The sequence below is a fragment of the Gobius niger genome, assembly GCF_951799975.1.
Source record: "Gobius niger genome assembly, chromosome: 7".
Classification (NCBI taxonomy): domain Eukaryota; kingdom Metazoa; phylum Chordata; class Actinopteri; order Gobiiformes; family Gobiidae; genus Gobius; species Gobius niger.
This window is the reverse complement of record NC_136858.1, coordinates 23,733,967-23,759,386: the sequence shown is the minus strand read 5'-3', so window position 1 is coordinate 23,759,386 and position 25,420 is coordinate 23,733,967. Positions and strand designations below refer to the sequence as shown.

Below are 25,420 nucleotides of genomic sequence, written 5' to 3'. Positions count from 1 at the left end.
ATGACAATCGACTAAATACTGGTTTAAACTGGTGCATATGTCCAAATGTTTTTCCTCTTAAAATGAACTATAACACTACCAAAGGATTCAACACAAGGTTCAAGATTGTAGTCCTAGTGTCTTGTAATAACTACATGTTTAACACTTTCCAAACATTTAGGAAGTGTAAGACAACTTCCATGCATAATTGACCCTTATATAGGACAGTAATTACACAGTAGAATACTGTTAGTGTATACTGTCTGGCAACTGGTCCTTTTGTTGGTGTTATTGGTGTCTTATATTAGCCCATTAGGGCTGAGCATACAGTAGTATGCAAGACACAATAATAAATAAAAAAATTCATTCGTTAGTGTGACTGATACTGATACACCAATATACACCTATATATATAGAAGTTACTATTGCTTCTTGCAGTGTAACCAAGATCAAGGTGCAACAGTGGTGAAGATGGTAGAGTAGGTTGTCTAATGATTGGAAGGTCGGGGGTTCCTCCTGGAGGTGCACTGCACACTCGTCTTTTTTTTTGAGCATCTGAGTTCCACAAAGTTCTACGTAGGAGAAGAGTTCAGCGCAGTAAGCAAAGATACTGTCGTTCTGTTCTTGGACAAGACACTTCTCTCACTTTCCCTCCAGTGTCTGCCCACATTGGTGTATGACTGAATTTGAATGGGCAGTTCATTGAAAAACAGCTGTAGGTAAAAGCGCTATACAAGTTGAGATCATTTACCAAGACTATTTATAGAACACAGTTCAGAACTCCTTTGTAGCAGATAGTTGTATGTTCAAAGAATTAAAAACAATAATAAAAATAATTAAAACAATGAACATTTATTTAATACTTCTTAAACACAAATATATTGGACAGAACACAAGGTGAATATATCAATTGCCAGTTTAGAAGTCCAGCATACTTCTTTTAAGGGCCTCTTGTAGCTCTGCAAGAATTAGAAAGAGGTGAAGTTTTACATTAAAAACACCATTTTCAATTAACAGACGTACCAGCTGACTCCCTGGTCTCCTCTCTGGCTTCCTCAGCACTCAAAGCCAACGTGCGGTTCAGCTCTTCATCAGATTCATCTGCGTGCACAAAAAAGATCAACATTTCACTGATGTTCCGTTGTTTTTATCAGTGCCCTTTCAGATACATAAAGACCTTACTTTCATTGCCATCACATGCTTTCTCGGGCTCATTCATTTTCAACAATGCAAGAGTTTCATCAGTCTCTGTAATTCACAACATTTTTTTTTTTTGACACGGAGCCAGAAGAATTTAAATAAAATAAGACATAATATAGATAAGTAAATTGAATATTCTTACCACAGTCTTCTGGCTTGATCTCCATCGCCTTGAGTAATTTAACTTTGTTGGGATTGTTTTTTACTGAATTAATGCAGATTCTGGAGCCGATGCAGGGCTCCAGTGAACAGTGCCGTTTGTGATAGTGCATATGGAAACTTGGTACATTGATAAATCTCTCTGGACAAACTTTGCATTCTATTTCAAAAGTCTTGGTGAGATTTAATGCAGGGTGTGTTGTGTGGACATGAGTCTTTATCTGTGCATAGGTAGAATAGCTTACACTACATGGGCTACACACATACAGGCACTTTCCTTCTGTGGCCAAACTTCTCATACACTGAGTATATGTAGCTTTCATATCTTTGTTGCCCCTCTCAGAGTCCATGCATGAACAGGTGTCTATAGTGCCAACACTTGAGACACTAGGCTGAACCACGTCGTTATCATCCATACAGTAGTAATCTCGGCTGTGGAGTTGCTTATAGTGCTCCTGGAACTCTCCGTCAGACTCAAACTGCATGCTCTCACAAAGGCCACAGAAGTGCGCGCTCTGAATGTCTCCATTATGTTCATTCACACAGTGTCTACGTGCAGTGGACTCTTTGAAGAACTTCTGTGGACAGTGGCCACAGATGAATCTCTGAAAGCTGTGTCCGTTTACATCACTGCAGTGTGACTGGACTGCAGCCTCTGAATCAAAGACGTCCTCACACATCCGGCACATCCAGCTCCTTGGTTTAGGGGTGTTTTTGGGCACTTCCAGGTTAAGTTGGAAGGTGGGTTTAAAGCTGCTGGTGGATGGTTTGGCGTTATCAACTGTGGCGAGCTCTTGGGGCACTTCTTTCTCAGTGTAATATGTGTGTCCACAATGAACCTCTGACACATGTGATAGGATATCCTCTTGTCGAGGCATCTCCACATTACACTTTCGACAAAAGTACAAGATGTTGGAGAGGTGTGCACCTCCATGAAAGCGGCTCATGTGCAAGCGGGCAATAGAAGACTCACCCATGTGTTTACCACACACCCCACACTGATGGAAGATCTGATTCACAGCCAGAAGGTGTGTTGAGGCGCTGGCCTCCTCAGAAAACTGCACCCCACACTCACAGAACCAGGCCACTGTGGTGTGTCTGCTGGAGCAGCCATTGTCCACAGGGCTTAAGCACTGTCTTTTAGCAGGGAACTCATCAAAGTCACTTGCATCTTTTTTCTTCTGAAAATGAGCAGCATTTTCAGACTTCCTTTTCTGCTGCTTCTGCTTGTGTTGGAGCTCATTAAACTTGCTGAACTCTAGAAGTGCTCTTTCCATGGACTGGATGAGCTCCACATTGTGCTGTGTCAGTTCATGGTGTTTCTGTATTTCATCACGGCTAAGGAAGATATTGGAGCAGTCAGCGCACTGGCCCTTCACCTGAAGCTTTCGGACAATCTCTACTATCGTTTTCTCAGCTTTAGCCACAGCACAACCCTGTCTGCACTGCACGCTGCAAAGACAGATAACAAGCAAACTGATTTAAAGTAAGATACTCAGTGTTTAAGAAATAAACCCCTGATAATTACTTACTTGAAATGAGCCTGAGCAACTTGGTGCGAGACCAATATTTTAAGACATAAAGAGCACCGTACAGTGAAAGTTGCATCTTTGCACAAAGCAATAATACGGTTCCTGGCATACCGAGGAACAGGAACAGGTAAAGCTTTTCCTTTTGGTTCTCAAGTTAAAAAAAAGAAAACAGTAAAGGTGAAAACATTGACCATGGCTAGTAATAGTTAGGTAACTTAAAAGACAGGCAAATCTTACCACTCATGACAAGAGACTCTGTAAAGTGATTTTTGGATGCCATGTGCTGGAGACACTCATCCCGGACATTGAACAGGAGGTAACAGGCAGGACAAGCAAAACACACAATGCGTTGGTATGTCTGACTGAGGCGGTGACCACCAGGATTTTCTGAGGCAATCTGTAAAGTTATTCGTATTTAAAAACAGACATTTTTAAGTTGTATGTCAAATCATGTAAAAACCTTTGACTCTAGGTGTTTTCTCCAAGCGTCATCCGTTTGAAAATGTTGGCCACAAGAAACACAAGCAAATATTTCAGAGGAATTCCCTTTAAGATGAATAGTTGGGTCACAAGGTGAGTGGTCAAACCTAAAAAGCACGAGACATATGTCACTTATTAATGTATGGACTTGTATGTTATTTTATGTAACATGATAATGATCATCGTTTAGTATGGGGCTAACCTTTTTAAGTGACCATCAAGGAGAGAGGCATTTTCGTACGTTCTCTCACAGTTTATCACAGGACATGTCTGTCTGGAATTTATTCTTGGAAATGGAGCAGGCGTTTGTCTTCTTCTAAATCCATGATTGACCACTCCAGGTTTTGCACCTTAACAAAAAAAATATAGAAATAAATGAAGAAGTATTCTGTTTCTACATTAACTCTCTGCGCTCTAATTAATAATATACCTGGCATCTTCAGCCACATGTCCACGCATCGTTTAGCTTCATGATTCATTCCGTTTGCAGAGGTAAAAGCAACCTCCCTCTGCCCATGAGCTCTCTGTAATATCTGTTTTTCCTACATAAAAATGCAAGTAAAGATTTTTTTTAATCATTTATTTGCAACATTTTTTTAGAGGTTTGAATTTACTATTGATAACTAGTTAGCTTTGTCCACAAGATGGCAGTAAATTCCCCCCAAAAACACTATTATCAATGTGATAATTTTTTCACCCTGTTTTTTTTTTACAAGTGGATATATTGACAACCCTACAACCCTTTTCCGACCCTTTTTCAAGTATTATCAAGTAGTAAGTGAAGTAATGAACATTAATTTCAATGGTTAATAAATATACTATAAAATAACAGTCACATCAAACCTCCAAAAGCTCTGGGGACCAGTGAGTAATTTTGATTCCTGGGATGGAAGCCATAGTTTCATTACATGCCGACTATGAACCGATTTTAGACTCACCTTAAAAGCTCTACATTTATTTACTCTTTCTTGCTTTTCGAACGCCACCTGCTGTGCAAGTTTTTCCAACGTGGATGCAACATGTTCTTTGTGACGACTTACTTCATCTTCCAGCTACAAAAAATAAAATAGAAAACATTAAATGAAATTAAATACAAAGGGTCTACAGTAACAGACAGACACTATTGGAAACTACTTTACCGTGACTAACATTGGGGAACCTCGGTCATCTTCACTGTCACTAAGAAGATCAATACACTCTTGTACTGGTCTTAGAGGGCCCTCCTAAGAAAAAAAGAGTCACATGGCTTAGATTTAGATTTAGAATGGCTGCATTGGCTCCCCGTGTTTCAGGATCAACTTTAAAGTTCTTTTAATGGTTTTTAAATGTCTTAATGGTCTTGGTCCTTCTTATCTTTCAGAACTGCTTTTACCTTAAGAACCTTCACGGCGCCTTCGCTCCTCCAGCAGGGGTTTCCTAGAGTCAACAAAAAGACTCACGGCGAGGCGTCTTTCCAATATTACGGCCCTCGTCTCTAGAAGGACCTGCCGGAGGAGCTTAGGGCAGCAGAGAACGTTCATGTTTTTAAGAGCAGGCTCAAGAACCACCTTTTTTAGCTTAGCTTTTAACTGACTAATCTATTTCTTTAGTCCTAATATATAAAATATATGTATGGGAGGTTGTGCCAGGCATGTTGCCGTAAATGATGTAATCTGTAAAGCACTTTGTGATACCTTTCTGTATGAAATAAAATTTGATTGATTGATTAGATTTAATTACATGTTATTGGGTCCAGGTATTACATTTGGTCTGTGATAAAAAAAAAAAAAATGTTTTAATGAAATCAAAATAATTAACAATATGAATCCATGCAACTTACAGACACAAACTCCACTTCATCCATGTCATCATCCTCAGGATCAAGTGGAGAAGACATTGTCTGTAACAAGATCATCAGATGATGAGTATTAGAATGGATATTGTAAAGGCAATCATGGAAACATGCGTTGGAAAAGACTGAGATTTGCATTATTATTTCTGTTAAGTATTCAATGCGCACGCTACTAGAGAATGAAGGATTTTGTAGTGGAGAAAGTCAACAAGACTAAACAGCCATCCATCAGTCGAGGGCACGCTAAATAAGGCAGTGTTATGACCATGCTAACATTAGCTTGGTTACTTTAGCAGTAGATTTCCGACGGCCAAACTCCAAACAAGCAGTCCAAACACGCTCGGCTTTGGTCTGGTGCAGGCTCAAGACGTAGCATCGATTGCATATTTCGATTAAAGCAGATGTTTACCGATGTCTTTTGTTGAATTCCTTGTTAGTTTCTGCTTTGATGTTTTTGTCAAAGTAAAGTAAACACGTACAAGGCAAGGGCAGGACTTCGGAGCGTGCTCTGGAGTGAGTCGCCGTCGTCACGCGTAACAAGCGCTTCTTCGTTACTCGGCGTGTCCCGGTTGGACGGAGTTTAGAGCTGTGTACTATTTCATTCATCAGCTCATAATTAACATTTCAAATTTATACATTTAAAAAAACGTTTGAAAATAATATTTTTGGGGAGGAAAATCAAGGACATTTTTTTTTAACAAATTGCACGGAAAAAAAGGAAATACATAAATGAACAAATTGTAGCCTCATTTAATTGGTGGAGACTTCATAGGCCTGGAAATATTATTTTGGGGTAATAACAGTCGTATATAGGTTACCGAGAATGCTGTGTGTCTGACTGCAATGAATCTGCTGACTTTCTCAACACTTCATAAAAATATATAAATAAATGACTTGCCCTTGTGCTGACTCATGCATTATCCCCCCACAATAATGATGTCAATAGTCTGTGCTGGCTACTTTGAACCCCACAGTGTCCGCGGCAGAGGGTGCGATGACTGCTTTTGTCAGCGGAGGCTTTATTCGCACCTTGCGGCATCCTCTAACCATAAACCGGCAGAGAAGGATTCAGCTGTGTGAGGCTGCAGCGTCCGTCCTTCATCCTATCTTATGATGATCGCTGCAGCGTTTTTAGTTCTCTTGAGGCCGTACAGTATCCAATGTGTGCTGCTGCTACTGCTGCTTTTGCTTGGAACTATTGCGACTATTTTGTTTTTCTGCTGCTGGCACCGCAAGCTCCGTAATGGAAAGCATCCAATAAAATCCGTGCTCTCCGGACGCCCCAAGAGCCGCGGTGAGTGGCGCAGCATCCTCATGTCATGACAGCTGTCACCGGGATGCGCAATCATTTAAGATTTGTGCTCACCGTTGGCCTGCTAATCTTTTCTTAATGAGCAAAGACTGTTAGCAATTATGGGTATTTTCCTTTTTTAAGCTATTTCAGGTCAAATATAGCATTTTAAAAAAGAGCCTATAGAAGTTTACGCTACATTGGCTATCAGGAGTTATGACGCTTTAATGCTAATATCCATTGCCGAATATCAACAAACTATCTGTGGATCTGTTGTTATATTTTACAGTTGGACTACGAACGCACCATTTTCGCTCAGAGGTAAGATGTACGCTACTTTTTCTTCCATGAGTTTATAACAATAAACCACAACTTGGAGGGAAAGGATAGGCAAAGTAGGCTATTCGATATCAGTGACATAATATTGAGGTGCACTATTTGTGAAGCTCTTCTATAATGTCAGGCGCTCTATTTTAAGATGAGTGCATTGCGCATGTGCTGTCAACAATGAGAGTGATTTGGCAGTTTTAATTATTTCCCATTTTATTCAAAATAATGGGCTACAGGCAATGGGGAATGAATCTGCATCACATCATTGGCCTATCTCGATGCTTTTTTCATTGGCTGTAAATTGGTTAGGCAGGATACCTATGTTTTTCCCCATGGTTCTCAAAATAAGCAGTGCAATAATAGTTGAACGTTTGGTCGTCATACATACCAAGGATATTTTGCCCACCTTAACAAAAACCTTTTATAACTTAACATTGTTCAATTGAACAATGAACAGCAAATGCAGAACAATTCAGGCCTCAGGGGAGTTGATGGCTTTTCCATATCACATTACACAGCATTCTGGGCACTGGGAGAAGTGAGTGCAGTCTGCATGCTCTGATTGAATGCTTTTGTCCATTAATGTTTATGCTTTAATCTGTTTTCTTTCTCAACATAAACATGTCTTGCATTTTCTTTCTGATTTCCAGGGCTTCAGGCACAGTCCACGTCACGTGAGGAGAAGTGCACATTCTCGAACCACAGAAGACAAACCAGGTTTGGTGGAGATTCCTGACAGCAATCAACTTTCATCATCTAGTCAACTAAGAAAACGTAAAGTCAAGAAGAGAGTGCAACCAGAGTTCTACCAATCAGTACAAGTCACACCCACACGAAAAGCTGTAGGTACCTTTCGTTCAGTTACGGTGTACCCTGCAACAAACCATGTTGTTCTTGACCAAAGGTAAAATGTAATCAGGCCTATATGGATTTTGGTGATGTGTTTTCTCAGACAACCAAAGATATAGACTGCTGAGAGACTCATTGACTAGTTTTGTATCAAGTTATTTCCTGCAACCCAGAGATAACATACAGTATGTGAGCCCAAATGCTAACAGCACAAACAAGTCATCACTCTTGTCTTGTGCTTCTCAAAGTCCAGTGCAATGTGTCAGCATCAAAAGATAATAGAAGCACAATGGAAACTTGTACTAGTCAAAGTCTATTAGTTCTAAATAAATTTGTATATAATCATAAATCAAAGTTAACAATATGTACAATGTGTAATATATAGGATTTCCAAAGTATGCGTGCATGTTATTTGGACCGTGATTATTACATGTTGTAAGGCTATTTAACTATTCAAAAGCCAAATAGTAGAAAATAAATAGTTTGAAGGGTTCAAAGAGAGTAGAGGACTAAGGTTTATGCATGTCAAATTTAATGCAATGCACCAGCAATGCTAAATCTCTCTCTGTTGACTCTGACCCGCTAACTATATTATCTGATAATTTTGTCCCACATCTAACATTAGTGTACACTGTGCACAGTCATTTATTTATCATTAGACAAGGTAGTGTCATTTTTTAAAGCTCATCAAATCCATTTATACCCACAAGTGCTAGTCATTGCTCAATCCAAGGTGTGCCTGAGTGCAGCTGGAATTACAACATCCTTAATGTCTCTATTTGTCTTTGTCATTCGAGGTAAAGGCTACTTGCCTTCTAGTCTTAAGCTGTTTCTGTCTATGGATGGCGCTATAACACTACCCTTTGTTCCCGGAGCTGATGCCGTTGGTTACCGGCTGTGACGCGCACAGACACATGCATCCTCCTCTCTCTCATCCCGGTCCAGTGCTGCTTCCACTACACACTCACTCAGCGCAGCATCCGTCACCTCTCAGGAGATCTGACATCACCTCGCATCCTTAATGCTCTGATAAAAGGCACAGGCCATAGCTGGCCTTGTGGCATCAAAGGGAGTGGCACACGTTTACATGGACGCAAGGGATATGTGACTAAAGGCTGGCTGTGGACACTAATAACGCGCAAACAGGATCTTTCTTCCTGGCTGACAGCTCGCCATGTATACAGTGGTAAGTCGTATTGTTGGCCTGGTGGGGGAGCTAGATACTATTGATTTACTATCGCTTTTCATTTGGTTCGATATTTTATTGTTGTGGCTGTACTAGCGACTGGTTGATACTGACTCGTGACGCGGAGCTTCTTAACACGCACAGCGCTTTTATTGGGCTTTTGACGCGTCAAGGTATAGGCGACGACAGATGTTTGTGCGCTACTGTATGGCACCAGCTGTGTTTGGGGTGAAGGCAAAGCATTGTTCCCCGTCTCTCTTTTGTCTTGCAGAGCTCCAGTTCGGGGAACCCTTCCCAGCGCTGCTCCATGTCTTCCTCGGCAGATTTTTCAGACGATGATGATTACAGTGTTAAATCTGGGTCGGCATCCCCGGCTCCTGGTGACACGTTACCCTGGAATCTGCCAAGACACGAGCGGTACAAGAGAACGATCCAGGGAGGCTCCATCCTGGACCCTGCGGAGCGGGCAGTGCTCCGGATCGCAGGTAGGCAGTGCTTCCTTCAGTCATTAGACCAGCTAGGCAAACTGTAAACAAAGCTCCAGTGAAAAAAAATGGGCGGTGCAACTGGGAGACCCTTTTCATTAGGGACCACGAGCGAACAAAAACAGGTGCACAGGTGTTACTTTCGAGAACGCGTTTAACATGACAGACACAGGATTTTGACGGGAATTGTTGTTGTTAGATGAGCCGTTTTAGCCATATTAAATGCAATTGTTTTACATTGCAATTAGCCTATATTTGTTTGAAGTAGGCTGACAGTCAAAGCATAAAACGTCAAGGTGCACTTTAATTTCTAAAGCAAACGTTGTAGTGCGTTTTATTGCTCTAATTGCTTTATAATCGTGCGTTATCATTACTCCCGGTCGTGTTAAACGCCAATGTGTCAAATAATAGGAATAGATTTGTTCATTTATATGGTTGCGTTTGTGGATTGGATCTGTGTCCTTGAGTGCATTATTTCCATTCACAGATAATGTTAATTAGCCTATTAAATAAAAGAAGAAAATAAATAAAAATGTTTTGTGTTGTTAAACTTCGTGCGTTTTCATAAATAGAAAAGATTCAAATTCAGATCTGTTATCTCGGCTTGACAGGAAAAAGAAAAATAAATAAATCACGGGTAGACTTTTTGCAGCGGTGCGTGGTCCTCCGTGTCAGTCCAGTGACAGACAGCAGGTCCTATTGGTCAGGGCGCAGACATGGGCGGGCCCTTGGGCGTTTCCTTCGGTGCAACAACAGCTCCCATCACTCTCCTTCAGCCCACACACACACGCACACACAAACACACACGCATATGCGCGCACGCACACACGCGCACGCACATGCCCCGGCCCCGCTGTCTGTGAGTGAATGTCCAGTTGGTCTAGTCCGGGTTATGGCTCAGTACGCTCCACAGTTTTCCGACGAGCTGGAATATCTACAAGCTTATGAAGATGTTTTGGAAAAATACAAAGGTAGGAAAGAGAGGTGGTTGGGTTGGATTTGGAGTTCAGACAATGAAGAAATTGTTAATTATAATAATAAATGTCAGATGGCCCCTTCCCTGTCTCGACTGGTCTTGTTGTGTGTCCCTGCTGGTGTGGAAACTATGAATATTTACTGCATGACATCACACATGTGGCTGATACATTAGTTAAATCACTGCTTTGTTTGAGGTTTTTGTGCAAAAGTTGTTGTGTTGTGTTAAAGTTAAGAAGTAGCTTTTGGTCTATTCAGTTCTGAATGGTCCCATGGTCAGAATGTTGTGTTGTTGGCCTTTGTCATGGCATGTTAAATTGTGTTTACGTTTATTAAGCCTGACAGTGGATGTCAGACAGGCTGTGATGAAGAGTTAGTTCAAATCAGTAGCTCTTGTCATTTCCCATAGACGGTCTTTGGGGTCTGTCTAGCCAATTAGAGCGAATCTATCCCATCATCGGTGAGTGTTACGCTGCGTGTTTGACAGCTCCTCATAACAACCACGTGCACTCTCTGAACACGCCTATGTGGAGTTCCATTCAAACTGACAGCCGCGGTTTTCTCTGCTGTTGCTTCTCAAACCAAAGTGTTGTAACTCAAAATGTGCATAATACACTGAATTATCTTACTGAATACTTTCTTTCATCAGGCTCTACAGCTGTTCTCTGCAGCCAGCAGTCCCTGTCAGCTGTGCTAAAAGGCTTAAATGCTCTGACAAGGACCTAATGGGATCATATGATGCTGTATCATTATGAATCTGCTGCTGTTGTCCTCAGTCAGATGAGCAAACACTCTCAGTGAGCTTACTTTGACTGCGTATTTAACATTTAACTCCATTGTTAAACTTGAATTGTCCTTTTGGATTATAGTTTTAATGATGAATCCAGTGAGAAAGGGTAAGGCAGTTTTGGATTTGCTTTCTATTTATTTTATTTGTCCATCCATGTTTAGAAAATTGCACAACTTATTTGGCTTACGTACTGTCATAGGACGTTTTTCACTGAACTCTGTTAATATACACCAATGTGTGTCTTTGGAGTGGTCCTGGTATGCACTGGGCTAATCATTACTATACTTCCAACAATTTGTCTAAAAACATGTATATTAGCCTTTTTAGGACAATAGCTATTTGGATGAATTTTACCAATACATGTATTGAAGTCAAGGATATTTCGTGAGATCAATAACATGGGGGAAACAATCACACCAATTGCGTATTTGATTATAAAAGCAAAACAAAACATGCATTTGCATAGGGCATATAAGAATGCAATCTCAAACTAAAGTTTTGATTGGATTTTTTCCAGATGATTTTTTCTAGGGAGTCATCTGTTGTTTTATTAACAGTTACAGATCACCAAGAGCCCTGGGCCTTTCTCCATGTGATGTGAATAGAAGTATGAAAATAGTACAAAAACAAGGAGAATGATTAACCCTACTAAGGGGCCTGTCAAAGACCTTCTACACTATATCAAATAGTGCTAAGTGGACTGAAGTAGATCTTTACTTTGCAAAAAAACAAACAAGTCATTGTTTTCATATGTTGTTTCATATGTCAGATGTTTTGCCATTCCTGAATAATAAGGTACTTACCAAACAGCTGACATTTAATACAAGTTGTACAAAAGACTGTAAAACGAGGAATGGCTGTAAGATGTGATTTTGCTCTCAGAGTGAATGTTGCTGGTTCACTGTGTTCTAGTTTAGCCTGCTGGGTTTTAGGCTTTAGGCTGGAACGGTGCTGTCTGGAAGGGCCAGCTGAGTTCCCACCACTTGATCATCCCCTGACATTAGATTTGATGGATTAGGATTTTGGTCTTTTAGTTTGATCCTTAAGGCTTCCTTGGAGCACTCAATTTGATCGCAGATTATTTCTTTGGAGACCTATTTATTTTTAATGCAATGTATAGGTGTTACACTGTTTTGGATTAGTCATCTCCTCGGTGCTTCCTGTAGAGGCGGGACACTGTGAGCATCACTGATAAAAGGATGCCCTCTCTCTCTTTGTATCTGCTTCCTGTGCATCTTTAGGCGTGGCCACATATCTTTCCCTGTCGTTCAAGGAAAAAATAGCTCTACCATATCTATACCAATATGGAAAATCTGGTTGCACATGGAGTAGCAGTAGGTATTGAGACCAAACAGTGCAGTGACAACATCATCTTTTGTAAACTGAAGCTTTCCCTAATATTTCTTTATATTGGTATTCACATGTACATTATTTTCTGTGTAACATGTATGCTCAGCTGTAACATTTCCAGTTGTTGTTATAGAGGTATGGTAGTCATTTCAGTTCAGTTCACACAGTTTATGAGTATATAAGACAGATTTATATACTTATATACTATATACGAACAGAGAGAGGAGTGAGGGAGCATTGTGTTTTTTGCACAGTCACTGGCTTTGTCTGGATCTCCTGGGCTAAACTGACCCAACCCCATTACACTATGTCGAAGGCCCACTCATCACATTCAAATGGTCCTACATCCACAAACACACACTAAAACACACAGGCAACTGCTCTCTCTATCTCCCTGTCTCTCTCTCTCCCACTCTCTCTCTCTCTCTCTCTCTCTCTCTCTCTCTCTCTCTCTGTCTGTCTGACACTGTACAAAAGACACTTTGTTTTTATTCCAGCCACATCTGAGTTCCACAGGGTTGCTCATGTGTCAACTTCATGCTCCTGGCTGGCACTCCTTGCATTGTCTTTTCATTGGGACTAAAATGTCAAGGAGGCCTAATTACACTGTATAGACTCTGTTATTATATTTTGATGTAGTCAGAATGCACATCTACTCGTTTACTTTGACACCAGACAGTTCTAGTCATTGGGGTAAAAAAAGAAAAGAAAAAAGATGTTTAGGTGGTCAATATTGATCTAAAATATCTAGATTCTAGTCAATGGAGAACCCTAATCTGTGTGTCCTTTTACGGATCCTGCGCTGCCCTCAGTGTCACATGACTCCTCTAAGATTAGGACAGATTAGTATTGATTTTAGTCATTGTACACAGTTCATCTATTTCTCATCTATTACTCATACAGCACCAAAAAATCTGAATATTTGATGGGTCTATTAGTTCAGTTCTTCAATAAATACCAGATTTTCTTCATAAAGTGAAATGATCAACCTTTAACATTGCTCATAATAGAATCATTGCAGACATACTGAATTATAGCTTTATAGTTGTAGACATGATGATATTGAAACACTGTTTGTGCAGAAACTAATTCTTAATTATAACTTTTTAACGATGTTTTCTAGTATAGTCAGTTATAGAATATTACAATTTATATTTACTTCCAACTTCTGCAAAATTGTATTTATACCACGGTCTGTATGACATATTTTGTTGTATTTATTTGCTGTCATGGTGATAAGAAAAGCTCTTGGTGTATGAGGTCATACTGTCCCAGGACTGACTCACTCAGCCCTCTCTCACTTCAGCTGCACCGCCCTGTTCCTCTCAATGAAAGCAGATGCTGAAGTAATCCCATAGCAGTGCATAGGAAATTCATTTCCTCTCTTAACGCTGTTCCTGGCCAGGACATGATCTGCTCCATCTGTTGTTAACATGCCAATTAAATGAGAGTTTTTTTGGACCTGTAATGGTTATAAACTCATATCAGAGGTCAAAGCGTGTGATATGAAAATCTTATAGCTTTGACTGTTGTAGCTGTTGCACAACTGGAAGCTCACGTCAGGGTGTGTGTCTGTTTATGTTGGTGTGCATTTACTCGCTGTGCTTCCTCTTTCAGCCTCGAGAACATGCTATTTTTCTTGCTTATGGGTTTTTTCCCCTTATCATTGGCCAATTACTGTATATGTTTATTTATACTAACCAAGAGTTGTGTATCTTGTCCATGTGCCAAATCCTAGTGCAGCTACTTCTATCCATTTTGGCCATGCAGTCTTTGCTTTGTCTGATCCCGTCAGATCTCAGAAGCTGGACAAGTGTTGCAAATGTTGCAAAAACTAAAAACAATGTATTTGGTTTGTCCAATGCTGTTATGTCCATATCAAATAAACATATAATAATAATAATAAGCAGGTTAGGGCCTGGTTGGGACTTGGATGGGAGACTGTTTGGGAACATCAAGAAGCCTGGTTGAATGTAGAGTGTGAGTGGGTGTGTGTGTGTGTGAGTGGTTGGTGGTTGGTGGTGGTCGGAGGGGCCAATGGCGCAGACTGGTAGCCTCGCTTCCGTCAGGCTATCCCAGGGCAGTTGTGGCTACAATAGTAGCTTATATGGAGCTATATGGAGTAAATGAATAATGCAATGTAAAGCGTCTGCGAGTGTCCAGAAAAACGCTACATAAAACAAATGCATTATTATTGTTATTTTGTATGGACGTGGTATGAAATTTGACCGTTCACCCCTGTTCCATGTGTTCCTGGGACGAGCTCAGAAGCAGTGGCGTGTGAGCCTTTATGACCAGATTGGTGTTGCTGTTGAATAAGTAAGGAAAATTCTGAACACTTTTGTTATGTGTTTAAAGTCTGCACTTGGCAGTACTAGCAGCATATCCGGTCTGCTGATGACGGACTGCTCTGGACTGTGAAACCTGTTTCAATTACTGAGCTGTTCTGGTTGCATAGTTTACATGCTGCCCTGCCCTTCTGTCAGGCTGAGTGTTGCATTTTCTCTTACGGGTAAAAGTGTGCTCGTGTTGTTTCGATTTGATAATTACATCATATATTTTGGGGCAAAGTGCAGTATTTTAGTGGCTTTCGTGCTTAGTCATTTCTTTATTGTCCATATACAGTACCTAAAAAGATGGCAGTAGCACAGAATCCCAGTATCAGAATAAACAGTGGATTTATGATGGTAAGATGAGCTGCAGTTTTACCATCATGTAATTATGCTGTTTGACACACACCTGGTTGTGACACAGCGCAGTGAAATCTGAGCTGTTCAACAAGAATGTTTAGCATGTCCTTGTCACTGGCAGAAGAGTCGAGAGCTTTACTGCAGTTATTATGTGTTTTTGAGTTCGCTCCTGCAGCGAAGAGGATTAGCTTGGCGAGGTTTTGATTGCCGCAACTTTTTAAACTCTGTGCTCTAAATCGCCATAATGTTAAAAGATCATGTCAGACTTTTAGTACTACACTGATTTACATTTTATCTGACTGTTTTATTTAACCCGGTTAAATCTCACTGAGACAAATATTTTATTAACAACAAGGGAATAATTATAGAATATACAATCGCCAAGTGGTTATTGAGTCTGTATGTGACCTAAAGAAGTTCAAGTTGCGCAGTAGGGAATCAGAATGTTTTAGATTTAAATTTTATATGTAATTACTTTCACAACATATCGTTTAGTTCTTGACCGGGAATCAAAACTCTCCATAGGTTTGACAATAATGAAGCCAAATCTGTACGGGCCAGCTCAGGTATACTTTCACCAAAACGGCATCACTTAGCATTTATTTAAAGTAATATTTGCCAACAATTACACTGTGTCAAACATGGAGTCACATGTGGAAGGTGTCTGCACCTCAGTGGCACAGATTCGGTGTCCGTTGCTGGACTACATAGTTTGGGGCTGGTGCTATTTTTAGTCGTGCACATGTGCTTTGCTGAGGTTCTCAAATAAGTGGCTTAGGAGCTGCCTGTCTGTTTGACTACTGTGGCAGACTCCCACTTATCGCCTTGAGCCCACACACTGCTTTAGGCCAAGTGCAGGTGCTTTCTGACTTGAAATCTCTCATAAGATTAACATTGTTCTACACACGACTTCTGCAGGAGCCACGGCTTGTGTGTACTTCCCACACTGGTCTTATGTCCTTGCCTAAACAATAAGTCTCTAATAAGTTGCTCAAGACACTGAAATCTAAGAGAGTCAGTCTGGTTTTCATCAATTTACCTTTAGTTTTTCTGAATGCAGCTTTATTGCTGCATGTTGCAGTGAGAGAAAAGGTCAAGCAAAGTAAACATGACACAGAGGAAGCAATAGATACCTGTTCTTTCCTCAAGAGGGAGACAGAATTTGTCTTTCTCACTTTGCAGACAATGTAAATTCTCTTGTAACACTTTGTCCTTTTTTGATGGTTTCACTAATGTATGCAGAGTAAAAGTCTCATACTAAGCCCTAGCAAACTGCAACCAGGCTGAAGATCCAAAGAAGAGGTTTCTCGGAATATTGATTCACTAATCTATAGTAATTAGTTTCCCGTAGACATAAATCTGTGCTGCTGGAGCCGGCTACATGGGCAGAAATGGGTTTGTACTGTGACGTGATTCAGCAAATGTACAAGAAGAGAGCCGCTCTGGATTTTATACTCAAGCATGATTTTGTGAATAATTGTGAGGAAGCCTGTGCAGTTCAATTCAAAGTTCATTGTAATTTACTTAAATTAGATGGATTATACAGAGAAGAGAAGGCCAGGGGATTTTAGTGTCCCCTTTAATTATAGAGTTTGCCCCGTTCGCCACAACGGGTGTGTAGCGTTGAACAAAGGAGATTTGTCCGTCTGCATTTGACCCATCGTTCCATGCCGTTGGGCCATCCTGTCAGGCCCAGATCTTAGACTAGGTTTGGTCAGGAGCCAAGACTGAAGAATAAATATTCAAGACTAATAAAAATGCACTATTCAGCTAAAGATTCATGATATTGTAGATACATTCTGATGTTTCGCAATGTCCCGACGCAGCGGTGACATGGTGGCTGAGTGGTTAGTGGACTTGAATCACAGTGATAAGATCCTGGGTTCGATTCCTGTAGCATGTGAGTCTTTGTTTGCATATCCACCCCATGTCAGGGTGTTCTGGTTACCAAAAACAGGGACAATAGGTCAATGATCCTGATCATGAACCTACAGCTCAAGATCTGGAGATGGGTCTGGGTCAAATTCAAGTGGACAGATGTCCCTTTTGGGGACAATGAGGTACACACCACACTGGCTTTAATTGTTGAGCCTTGAGAAAAGACAGAAAGTCGTCAATCCGGCCCACTTTCTGCTCTCCCTTGTTTTTTATTGCCACTATTTTTAGATGAACTAAATGTGACGGTCTGTAGAGAATAGAAAGACATCTCAAGCCTTTAATGAAATTATCTTTGCTGCAAGGTTATAAAAGAAGATTTGCCCATGTATATTGTGTGCCTTTATATGTGTTATTTATTATCAAATCTTTATAGTATGATTCTCTGCAGACTTGTGTATATCAAGCCCCTGCTGGAGAGACCTGACAATGTCTTTGGGCAAAAGTTTTCCCTTAAATTCGTTCTATTTTTGCATGAATGACAGTGTTTTTGGTGGCTGGATAAACAGTGAACTGTGTGGAAACCCCAAATAGGTAGTAGCCATGGAAAACCTGACAGGACTCGCTCTGGAGGAGAAAGAGAGAATGAGTGCTGCCCCAGAGGCTGCCAGGCTCGTGAGAGGAAAGGGACTGATTTAGTAGACACCTAGCCTGCTGCTAACATCTGTATCACTGACATTTACTGGAATAACTTTACTGTGGACGATGCGGGAGGTGCTGAAAGTGGAGAGGGAGTTCAGAGCTCACCTGGTGACTCTCATGTGCTGTCTAGGTCTGTACTGATTACATTTCTTTGGGCATTGACAAGATGCCAGCATAATTAGTGAGGAGGATGAGAGGCTGCTGTACACTGGTCTCACTCATTAGCACATTAGCTGTGTAGCAGAAGGACAAAAGTTGTAACAATGTATTAAAGTGATGCTGTGCTAGTGTCAGATGAATTGCTGTTGTAAAGTTAAATACGTATTTGACATGCTTTGATATTCTGGGCTGATGAGAATATGAATTTTGTACTGAGACTAACTTTAACGGAAGAAAAGGTTTGTTTCAGTATTTTATGGTTCAATGGAATTTGGTTTGGAAAGAGGTTTTTTAAACATTTTTACTGCACTATAATAACATATTGACAAGATGAAATAATCATAATGACACATTTGTTCCTCTTTTCAACATATGTAGTATGGATGAGAGAGCACTGATGTGGTTTTGTGGAGACTGTAGTTGCTGTGGAAGAAACACTGGTCATAGTGAGAGTGATGCTGTGGTTTTTATTAGGAAATGTGCATATTCTGCGGTGTGCTGCACATTATAGAAAAAAAATAATATTGCGATTGCTATCAGATTTGTGACTTCATTTTGAGTGCACATTTTAAATTAAAAAACCTCTGAATCATCAACACTCAAGAGTAAAACTTTCAAAATGAACTGCTGTATTTGAGAGCATGTTTATATGAGATCTACAAGATGAGGAGGTTTTATGAAAAATCATTTTGTTATTTGACTCGAATGAAACCTTCGCGTTTTCCTATTTCTTTTATTTTATCAGTGAGAATTATGATTTCGATTGCCATTGTGCAATTGTGCAGCCCTGTTGTGCAACTACATGATCTGCCACCAATAACCATAAGATTTGGAATAGCAAAATAATAATGTAGCACAGTTAGTGATCGCGTTCTTCTCTTTTATCACCATATGAACATGTGTTTGAATGTGCGCTAATGGCATGTTTTGTATTTCATGTTTTATTAACACATCATTTTTCTTCCCTGACAGATGAAAGAGACAGAGTGCAGAAGAAGACCTTTACAAAATGGATAAATCAACATTTGATGAAGGTATGATAATTACTGTTTTCACTGCAGGTTAGAGAAAGCAGTACCTGTTTTGTTTTCTGTGTTTTTTTAGAGAGTGACTGCATTCTGCAAGGCGTTGATTGAATTATTACAGCAGTGGGCATGTTGTATTTGCAATGAAAACACTTATTTTTCCACTTTGAGTTGAGACCTGCTCAGACACCTCAAATATGTTATTAAAGCTGATTAAGAGTGATGCAACAGGACATGTGGTTGCGCTCCGCTGCAGCTACAGATCGATTTGAGTTGACTCAGAAAAAGCATGAATCTTATCTACTTTCATCGTTATGAGCAATTTACTGCCGCATTTTACATCTGAAAGACAGGATTAGGCTTGTACAATCGCAACTTTTTAATTTAGGCGTTCAACTAAAGACAGAGACCACACTCCATAAAACTAACACTGTTTGAAATCACTTCTTGACTTAGTGCATTACAAGCTTACGGTGTGTAAATGAAAGGATTCACTGAGTTTAATGGCTCGTGTAATTGTTCATGATGGTTAAGTTGATGCAGTTGGTTAGGCTACACAGGTTTCTTAGTGACAGAGGAAGCAGAAGATTTTGATTTGAATCACCTTGCACGCAGATATTCCGGGGTACAAAGTGATGAAATGTGAGGACTCTTTAAGCTACATTTAATCAGTAAGACAGGCAACTTGACTCCAAACAACCTCCCCAGTAGAAGTAATCACCCATGTCATTTTGCGAAAGGAACAGTGAAGGTCATCAGGGGCTTTGCTGTATTTGAAGGTGCTGAGTAATAGTTGGTATCTGCTCGGCTGACCCAATAACACGAGGGCACAGGTCTATTTTGGATCCGCAGCTGCGGCCACTCTCTGGGATTACAGTGTGAGAGCCTTGTGTAAAGCAGGTCAGTGAGAGCAGGACAGTCAATTTAGAGGGGCTATGTGGGACAAGAGGCTGGACCCGCTGGATGGGAGTCCGCACACGGGGCAGGGGGAATGTTAAATAGTTTCCCTCTCAAGTGCTTTCAGACAAGGTGCCAAAATCACCTCACCCCAGTGACCTTTGATACACAAACACATGCATCTCTACTTTAAACATACAGCATGGGACGTAATCATTTTACACAATCATTGTTATGAGCAATTTGTATCTACTTATCAGACTTACTTTGGGCTGGTTTCTATTAGTTCCTTTTTGCTTTGTGTATTTTGTAGGTCCGGAAGCACATAAATGACCTGTACGAAGACCTGCGCGATGGACATAACCTGATCTCCCTGTTGGAGGTCCTGTCAGGAGACAGACTGGTGAGTAACTGAGAAATGTTTCGTATTATCACGTCTAAATGTCATGATCTTTATTAAGGAGGATCAGCCAGTAAACACGTCGATGTGCGCTTTTCTAATATAACATCAGTTAAAGAAAGTATTTACTTCCTGGTTAAATAAAGGTCAAATAAGTTATGAATAATAGAATTAAGAGGTTTAAGGCTCGGTGCTGCAGGTATCAACTAGAACTGTTTGTAATGCACAAATTAAAAAAATATTTTAATTAAATAAATTAATGTACATATATGTAATTTATGTTATTACATTTAAACAGTTATTGATTGACAATGGTACTACATACACAGTTCACATACTATTTGTGAGCTACATAACCAAATAATGGTTATGGTGCAATTTTGGTGACGGTAATCTTACAATATTCATATTAAGATCCACTTTAGTCTTGTTTTGGTCCTGATTTATTTTTATTTTCTCGGTTTGACACAATTTTGTTTACTTTTAACGATCCATATACTGTGTTGAAAATGTGTAGTAAAATATCACAATAATATTTTTTCTATATTCAAGACAAATATAAAATATTGCATTTACTTCTCATCTCGTGCAGCCCTAATCTGCAGTTACTCATCACTGCTAGTGTTCCCACCTCAGCTATGTCTTATATAATGCTGGATTCAGAGACACAGCTCCAGTCCCTGCATTGACCTCCCCCAGTGTAACTAACCTCCATCCTCTTCATGGCTCTGTCTGTCCCTTCCTGCTCTCTATCACTGCTCTCCTCTCCTGTATCCACTGTGTTTTCTGTTCTATCCATTGTCTGACTTCCTTTGATTTTGCCATTGTCTGTCCATATCTCCGTTCTTCCCCATGTTTCCCTTGTGATGATAAGCCAAGGGAGCGTGATATTCTGAAGACGTTGCGGTTGGTGAGTGGGGCAGACGCATGTGCGGTTGAGCAGCATGAGGACACAGTGGATGATGATAAGGGGGTACGTGTGGCACCCTCCACACCCCTAAAACCACTAATACACGCTTGCAGTGCTCACACAAGTAGAGCAGTGGTCGTAGTACAACATAGAATAGTATTGCCTCTGTTATTTTGAGATTCAGCTTTTAATGAAATAGTTAGTGTTGCAGTTACTTTGACAAACACAAACACTGAAGGAACCAGGCAAAGTAAAAACATCCATCTGGAGGGAATTCAATGAAAAGGACATTGTTTGTACATGCTCATGACCTGCTTGCTGAGTCATCAGTGCTCAAATTACTCCAAATCCTTATGTCAGTTCTTCTTTATTTTCATCTGAGCGTTTTGGACATTTCCTATTCACTTCCAAACAATATTAGATGCTTTGAATGTAGATGTCTTTTAATTGAATTGCTGGCAGTAGCTCTGAAGAAAAACAGAATCATTCATTTCCAGCCCTGTGTTGCTAAACGCTGATAGTGAACTGCTGCGGCCTGGCCTGGCTAATAGACATCAGACACCTTCATCTCATTTCTACCTTACACAAATGATTTAGTGTTCACTGTACAGTACGACATTAATCCTTTTAAATGTAGGCAAGCAGCTTAGTTGGATTTCAATGGCTGTTCAATATCACATTTAACATGGTTCACTTGTCTGTTTTACGTTCACTTCAGGTCACTGGGTAAGTCACAGAGGGCATGTCCTAAATCTGTGGTTCTCAACTGATGGGTTGGGACTCAAAAATGGTCCTGAAATAATATGCAGTGGGTGGTTGTGGGGGCTTCAGTGGGCATTTGCAATCACTGTTGATATACAGTATTGTTTGATAGCTCGTCATACGATCTATGCTTGTATCAACAGACAATATTGTGTTTTAATATTGTACTAAAACGGAGCAAAGCTGCAAACCGTTTTTTTATAAGTTAAAGTAAAAAAAAGAAGGAAAAAAAAACGTGCCTGTCACGATAAGTTGAATGGTCCAGAAGCTACATCAGTTGAAAACCACTGTCCTAAATGATACTAACTTTAATGCTCATTTAATGGGATTCGTGACCTTGTTCGTCCCTCTGTCCACAGCCTCGAGAGCGAGGGAGGATGCGCTTCCACAGACTCCAGAATGTACAAATTGCACTGGATTATTTAAAGCGGCGGCAGGTGAGTCAACAATAACATAATGTTTACTACAGACCAAGCTATAGAGGCTGGTTTTTCTTAACCTAAATCCCAGTTGTACTGGTTTGGAGGAGCTCCCCTCCCCCATCACACAGAAGAACTGTAGCCAGATGTGATGTAACAGGCCAAGACAAAGGCCCTCATATAAAACAAATGAGCTGCTCTTTTGTTTTAGCTATGGATAAAGTGATTAGATCAGAATATTTTGTATTAATATTACTATAAGGGTAAAATGTGAATCACTTTTTAATAGAAACAGTAACAGTCGAGTCAATAGTAATCGATTAGATCCACACCAGTATAATATAATTATTATGATTTGTTGAGATAAAAAAAAATGCCTTTTTTGCCCAGGCTTTGTTAATTGTTTAATTGATTACAATGAACCTTATAGTATTCTACATTAGTAGTATGTAAACATTTTCATAACTTCTACTGCTCCATCTTGTGGTTAACATCAGAAGTGACTCATATTTCATAACCTTGAAAATAAAGTGTCAGTTAATGCCAAGTAATACGTTTTAAACCCCATCTCTGACTTGAATAATAACTAAATGTTTTGCAATACACACACAATACATTTTTCTTTGCAACATTACCAATACTAGTCTAAAAGGTTATCTTAGAAAGATACTAGGTACCTAGTAGCTTTTAGAGCATTTTGGAAACAAGACATAATGAATGTAATGAAAGAATGACCAATATTAATTCACTGCTTTTATTTCACCAGGTCAAACTTGTAAATATAAGGAATGATGACATTACGGACGGAAACCCCAAACTGACCCTGGGGTTAATATGGACCATAATTCTGCACTTTCAGGTGAGAGCCAGTCTGTGGTATTTTGCTTTTATTGATCAATAGTTTTTTTTTAATTATTTTCTGCTATCCAACAGAAATGTGTTAATTTGTTGACACTATATTTGAAAGTACTTGACAAAGCCTCTGGCTGCGGTGTTCTTTAAAGTTATATTTAGGTGAATATCATGTTGCCAACACGTTTTCTCTGTGGAGTTTCTACTTTTAGCCACAAGGGGTCAAAACTGTGCCACATACATAATGAAGAGCATGAATGACATAACAGATTTGATTATATGATTGTTCGTCATACACAGTTTTTTGTATTGAGGAAAGAGGGACGATTACAATGTACAGTAGCTGTAGTTTGGCGTGTTTCCTGTTTCCTTTGTGTTTTCTGATTTCATTTGCAAAAGGTTTTGTCAGCATGCGCTTAAGAGGCTGTTCATTTATTTATGATGTATTTGATAGAGACAGAAAACTGAAAGTGCTGACTTTCAGTAAATGTTTTGAAGTTCCTTCCAAGCTTTTGTCATCCATTTTAAATTCAAGGCAAGTTGCTATGCGGCCAAAACCGTTCTTAGTAGTTGGTATACCATAAATCCAGAGCCCAAAAACCTTACTATATGGTAGCAATGAGAGGGAGTTCTGCATTTGTATTTGGCTCAGATGGAGCTAGTATAATTTAGCTTGGACCCGGACGCTGACAGGTAGCGTTGGTGCACACCTGCTGCTGTCTGTCTCACGCAAACCCTACAGCGCTGAGCGGGGCAACACTGGGCCTGTTCCATCATGATACATGAAGGAGAGGCACAGCAGCAGAAATATGTTGGACCGTCCACGTTGGCTTTTTATAAGATCAGATGTGCCCTGACAGCAGAGTGACGGCTCATTATGTTACCTGCTTTATATGAAAAGCTGTGCCTCGGGTGCTAAGAAAGACTAACACAGTTCAGTCAGAGGACACATAGCCTACTGTGTTTTACCTAGCTTTAGGCTGCTCTGTCTGTCAGTAGTACAGAGGGGTCTTATAGTTACCGGATTTTAGGTATACTATATCAGATTGGCACTATTGTATTAGTTGCTTGGGTCCACAATCTCTAATCTATTTTGTGTCTGGTGTGTTAGTAGTCTATAATGCTCTGTGTGTCCAATCTTTTATTTTTGTTGATTTGTGTTGTTACTTGTTACCAAAATAATTCAAGAAAGATATCCGCCAGATTTTGAATCTCAGAAAGTATTGATTATTAAGGACTGATTTACTGTGTGGATTCAGACGAGACCTGAATAGTTTATGGAGTACACTAACTGGATTTCTCAGTCATTTGGATTATTTTTAACCTGTGTAGATATGCTGTCCAAACTCCAATGAAAACAATTGCCTGGGATATTTTACACTTCACTAAACATATTTGTTTTGGATTATAAACCTTTTTTTTTTCCAGTAATAAGCAAAATAATTACATAAAGGTGAAATAGTAATAGCAACAAATCACAATTAAAAAGTTAAAACCTATTCAACACTGCAATGACCTTTCATGTGAAATACACTCCCACTGCCTATCGGATTCTACAGATTTTAATGGAGCTTTCCATTGGAGTCATTCAGTGTGTTACTTTTATACCTCAGTGCCTAAATTCCACCTTTTCCTTCACTCTTCATTAGTACAAGATGAAAGACAAAGTGGAAGCATGTCTGTCCTGCTTGGATTGGCCTCAACTGTTGACCTAAGCTTTTGTGCCCAGATGGCACTGTATCCGGACTGTGTGGCCAACGCCGAATCTGCTGAGCCAATTTTTTCCAGTATAATAGTTTTCAGCTACTGTTTGCACTTCGTCCTCCCCTCACCCTCAGATGTGTTAGATGTGTTCGCACAGTACGGGTGTGACTGCCCATATTTACAGTGTATAGGTGATGTAGACCAGCCAGTCCCAAACAGGTCGGGGCACAAGCCTTTGTCATACCTTCTCAGCTGTGAACTGAGCACGTGGGCAGTGTCGGCGTGTGCATTTATGATGTTTGTGCTGGATTAGCAAAGCAGAGAAATGTTCCAAAGGTCAGAAAGGATTCTGGTGTCAGGAGAGACCTAAGTGAGCGAGCGTGCGAGGAGTGTGCGAACAAGAGTAAGCTGTGACTTTGAAGGAAAAGTCAACCATGCTCCTGACTGAGAAAGGTCTACGTCGACAACCGCGTCATAGCTATTTGTCACAGTGCCGGCTGACTGCGTGAACATGACTGCCTATCTTTGGGATAAAGGTTCTTCTGATAAACTCTTGCTCGTTGGATTAGCTTGAATCTACCTGCCCCA

The 25,420-nt window shown here is 40.1% G+C and overlaps 2 protein-coding genes across 6 annotated transcripts in view; one reads left to right on the top strand and one right to left on the bottom strand.

The window, feature by feature from the left end:
- Positions 1–829: 829 nt before the first annotated feature.
- znf451 (zinc finger protein 451) lies at positions 830–6,330 on the bottom strand. 5 transcript variants are annotated; one of them, XM_079560102.1, is made up of 13 exons: positions 6,211–6,330; positions 5,170–5,229; positions 4,490–4,573; positions 4,289–4,402; positions 3,781–3,892; positions 3,553–3,700; positions 3,331–3,457; positions 3,108–3,267; positions 2,871–3,018; positions 1,322–2,790; positions 1,162–1,227; positions 1,003–1,080; positions 830–938 (listed from the first exon to the last, which is right to left on the bottom strand). In XM_079560102.1, exons 1-13 carry the CDS (start codon positions 6,229–6,231, stop codon positions 898–900), a joined length of 2,628 nt encoding a protein of 875 aa, XP_079416228.1. In that variant the 5' UTR covers positions 6,232–6,330; the 3' UTR covers positions 830–897. The 5 variants fall into 5 exon arrangements, with proteins under 5 accessions (XP_079416228.1, XP_079416229.1, XP_079416231.1 ...); XM_079560103.1 differs by lacking the exon at positions 6,211–6,330 and adding an exon at positions 5,591–5,733; XM_079560105.1 differs by lacking the exon at positions 6,211–6,330 and adding an exon at positions 5,661–5,707.
- Positions 6,292–25,420, top strand: part of dst (dystonin) — a gene marked incomplete at its 5' end in the record, with an annotated part of 80,626 nt that continues 61,497 nt past the window's right edge. Inside the window, 9 exons of the mRNA XM_079560118.1 lie at positions 6,292–6,475; positions 6,762–6,793; positions 7,453–7,644; positions 9,109–9,322; positions 18,836–18,897; positions 20,099–20,188; positions 21,060–21,158; positions 22,217–22,294; positions 23,043–23,135. Of these exons, the coding sequence (XP_079416244.1) occupies positions 6,292–6,475; positions 6,762–6,793; positions 7,453–7,644; positions 9,109–9,322; positions 18,836–18,897; positions 20,099–20,188; positions 21,060–21,158; positions 22,217–22,294; positions 23,043–23,135 (1,044 nt within the window). The remainder of the gene's footprint in view (positions 6,476–6,761; positions 6,794–7,452; positions 7,645–9,108; positions 9,323–18,835; positions 18,898–20,098; positions 20,189–21,059; positions 21,159–22,216; positions 22,295–23,042; positions 23,136–25,420) is intronic.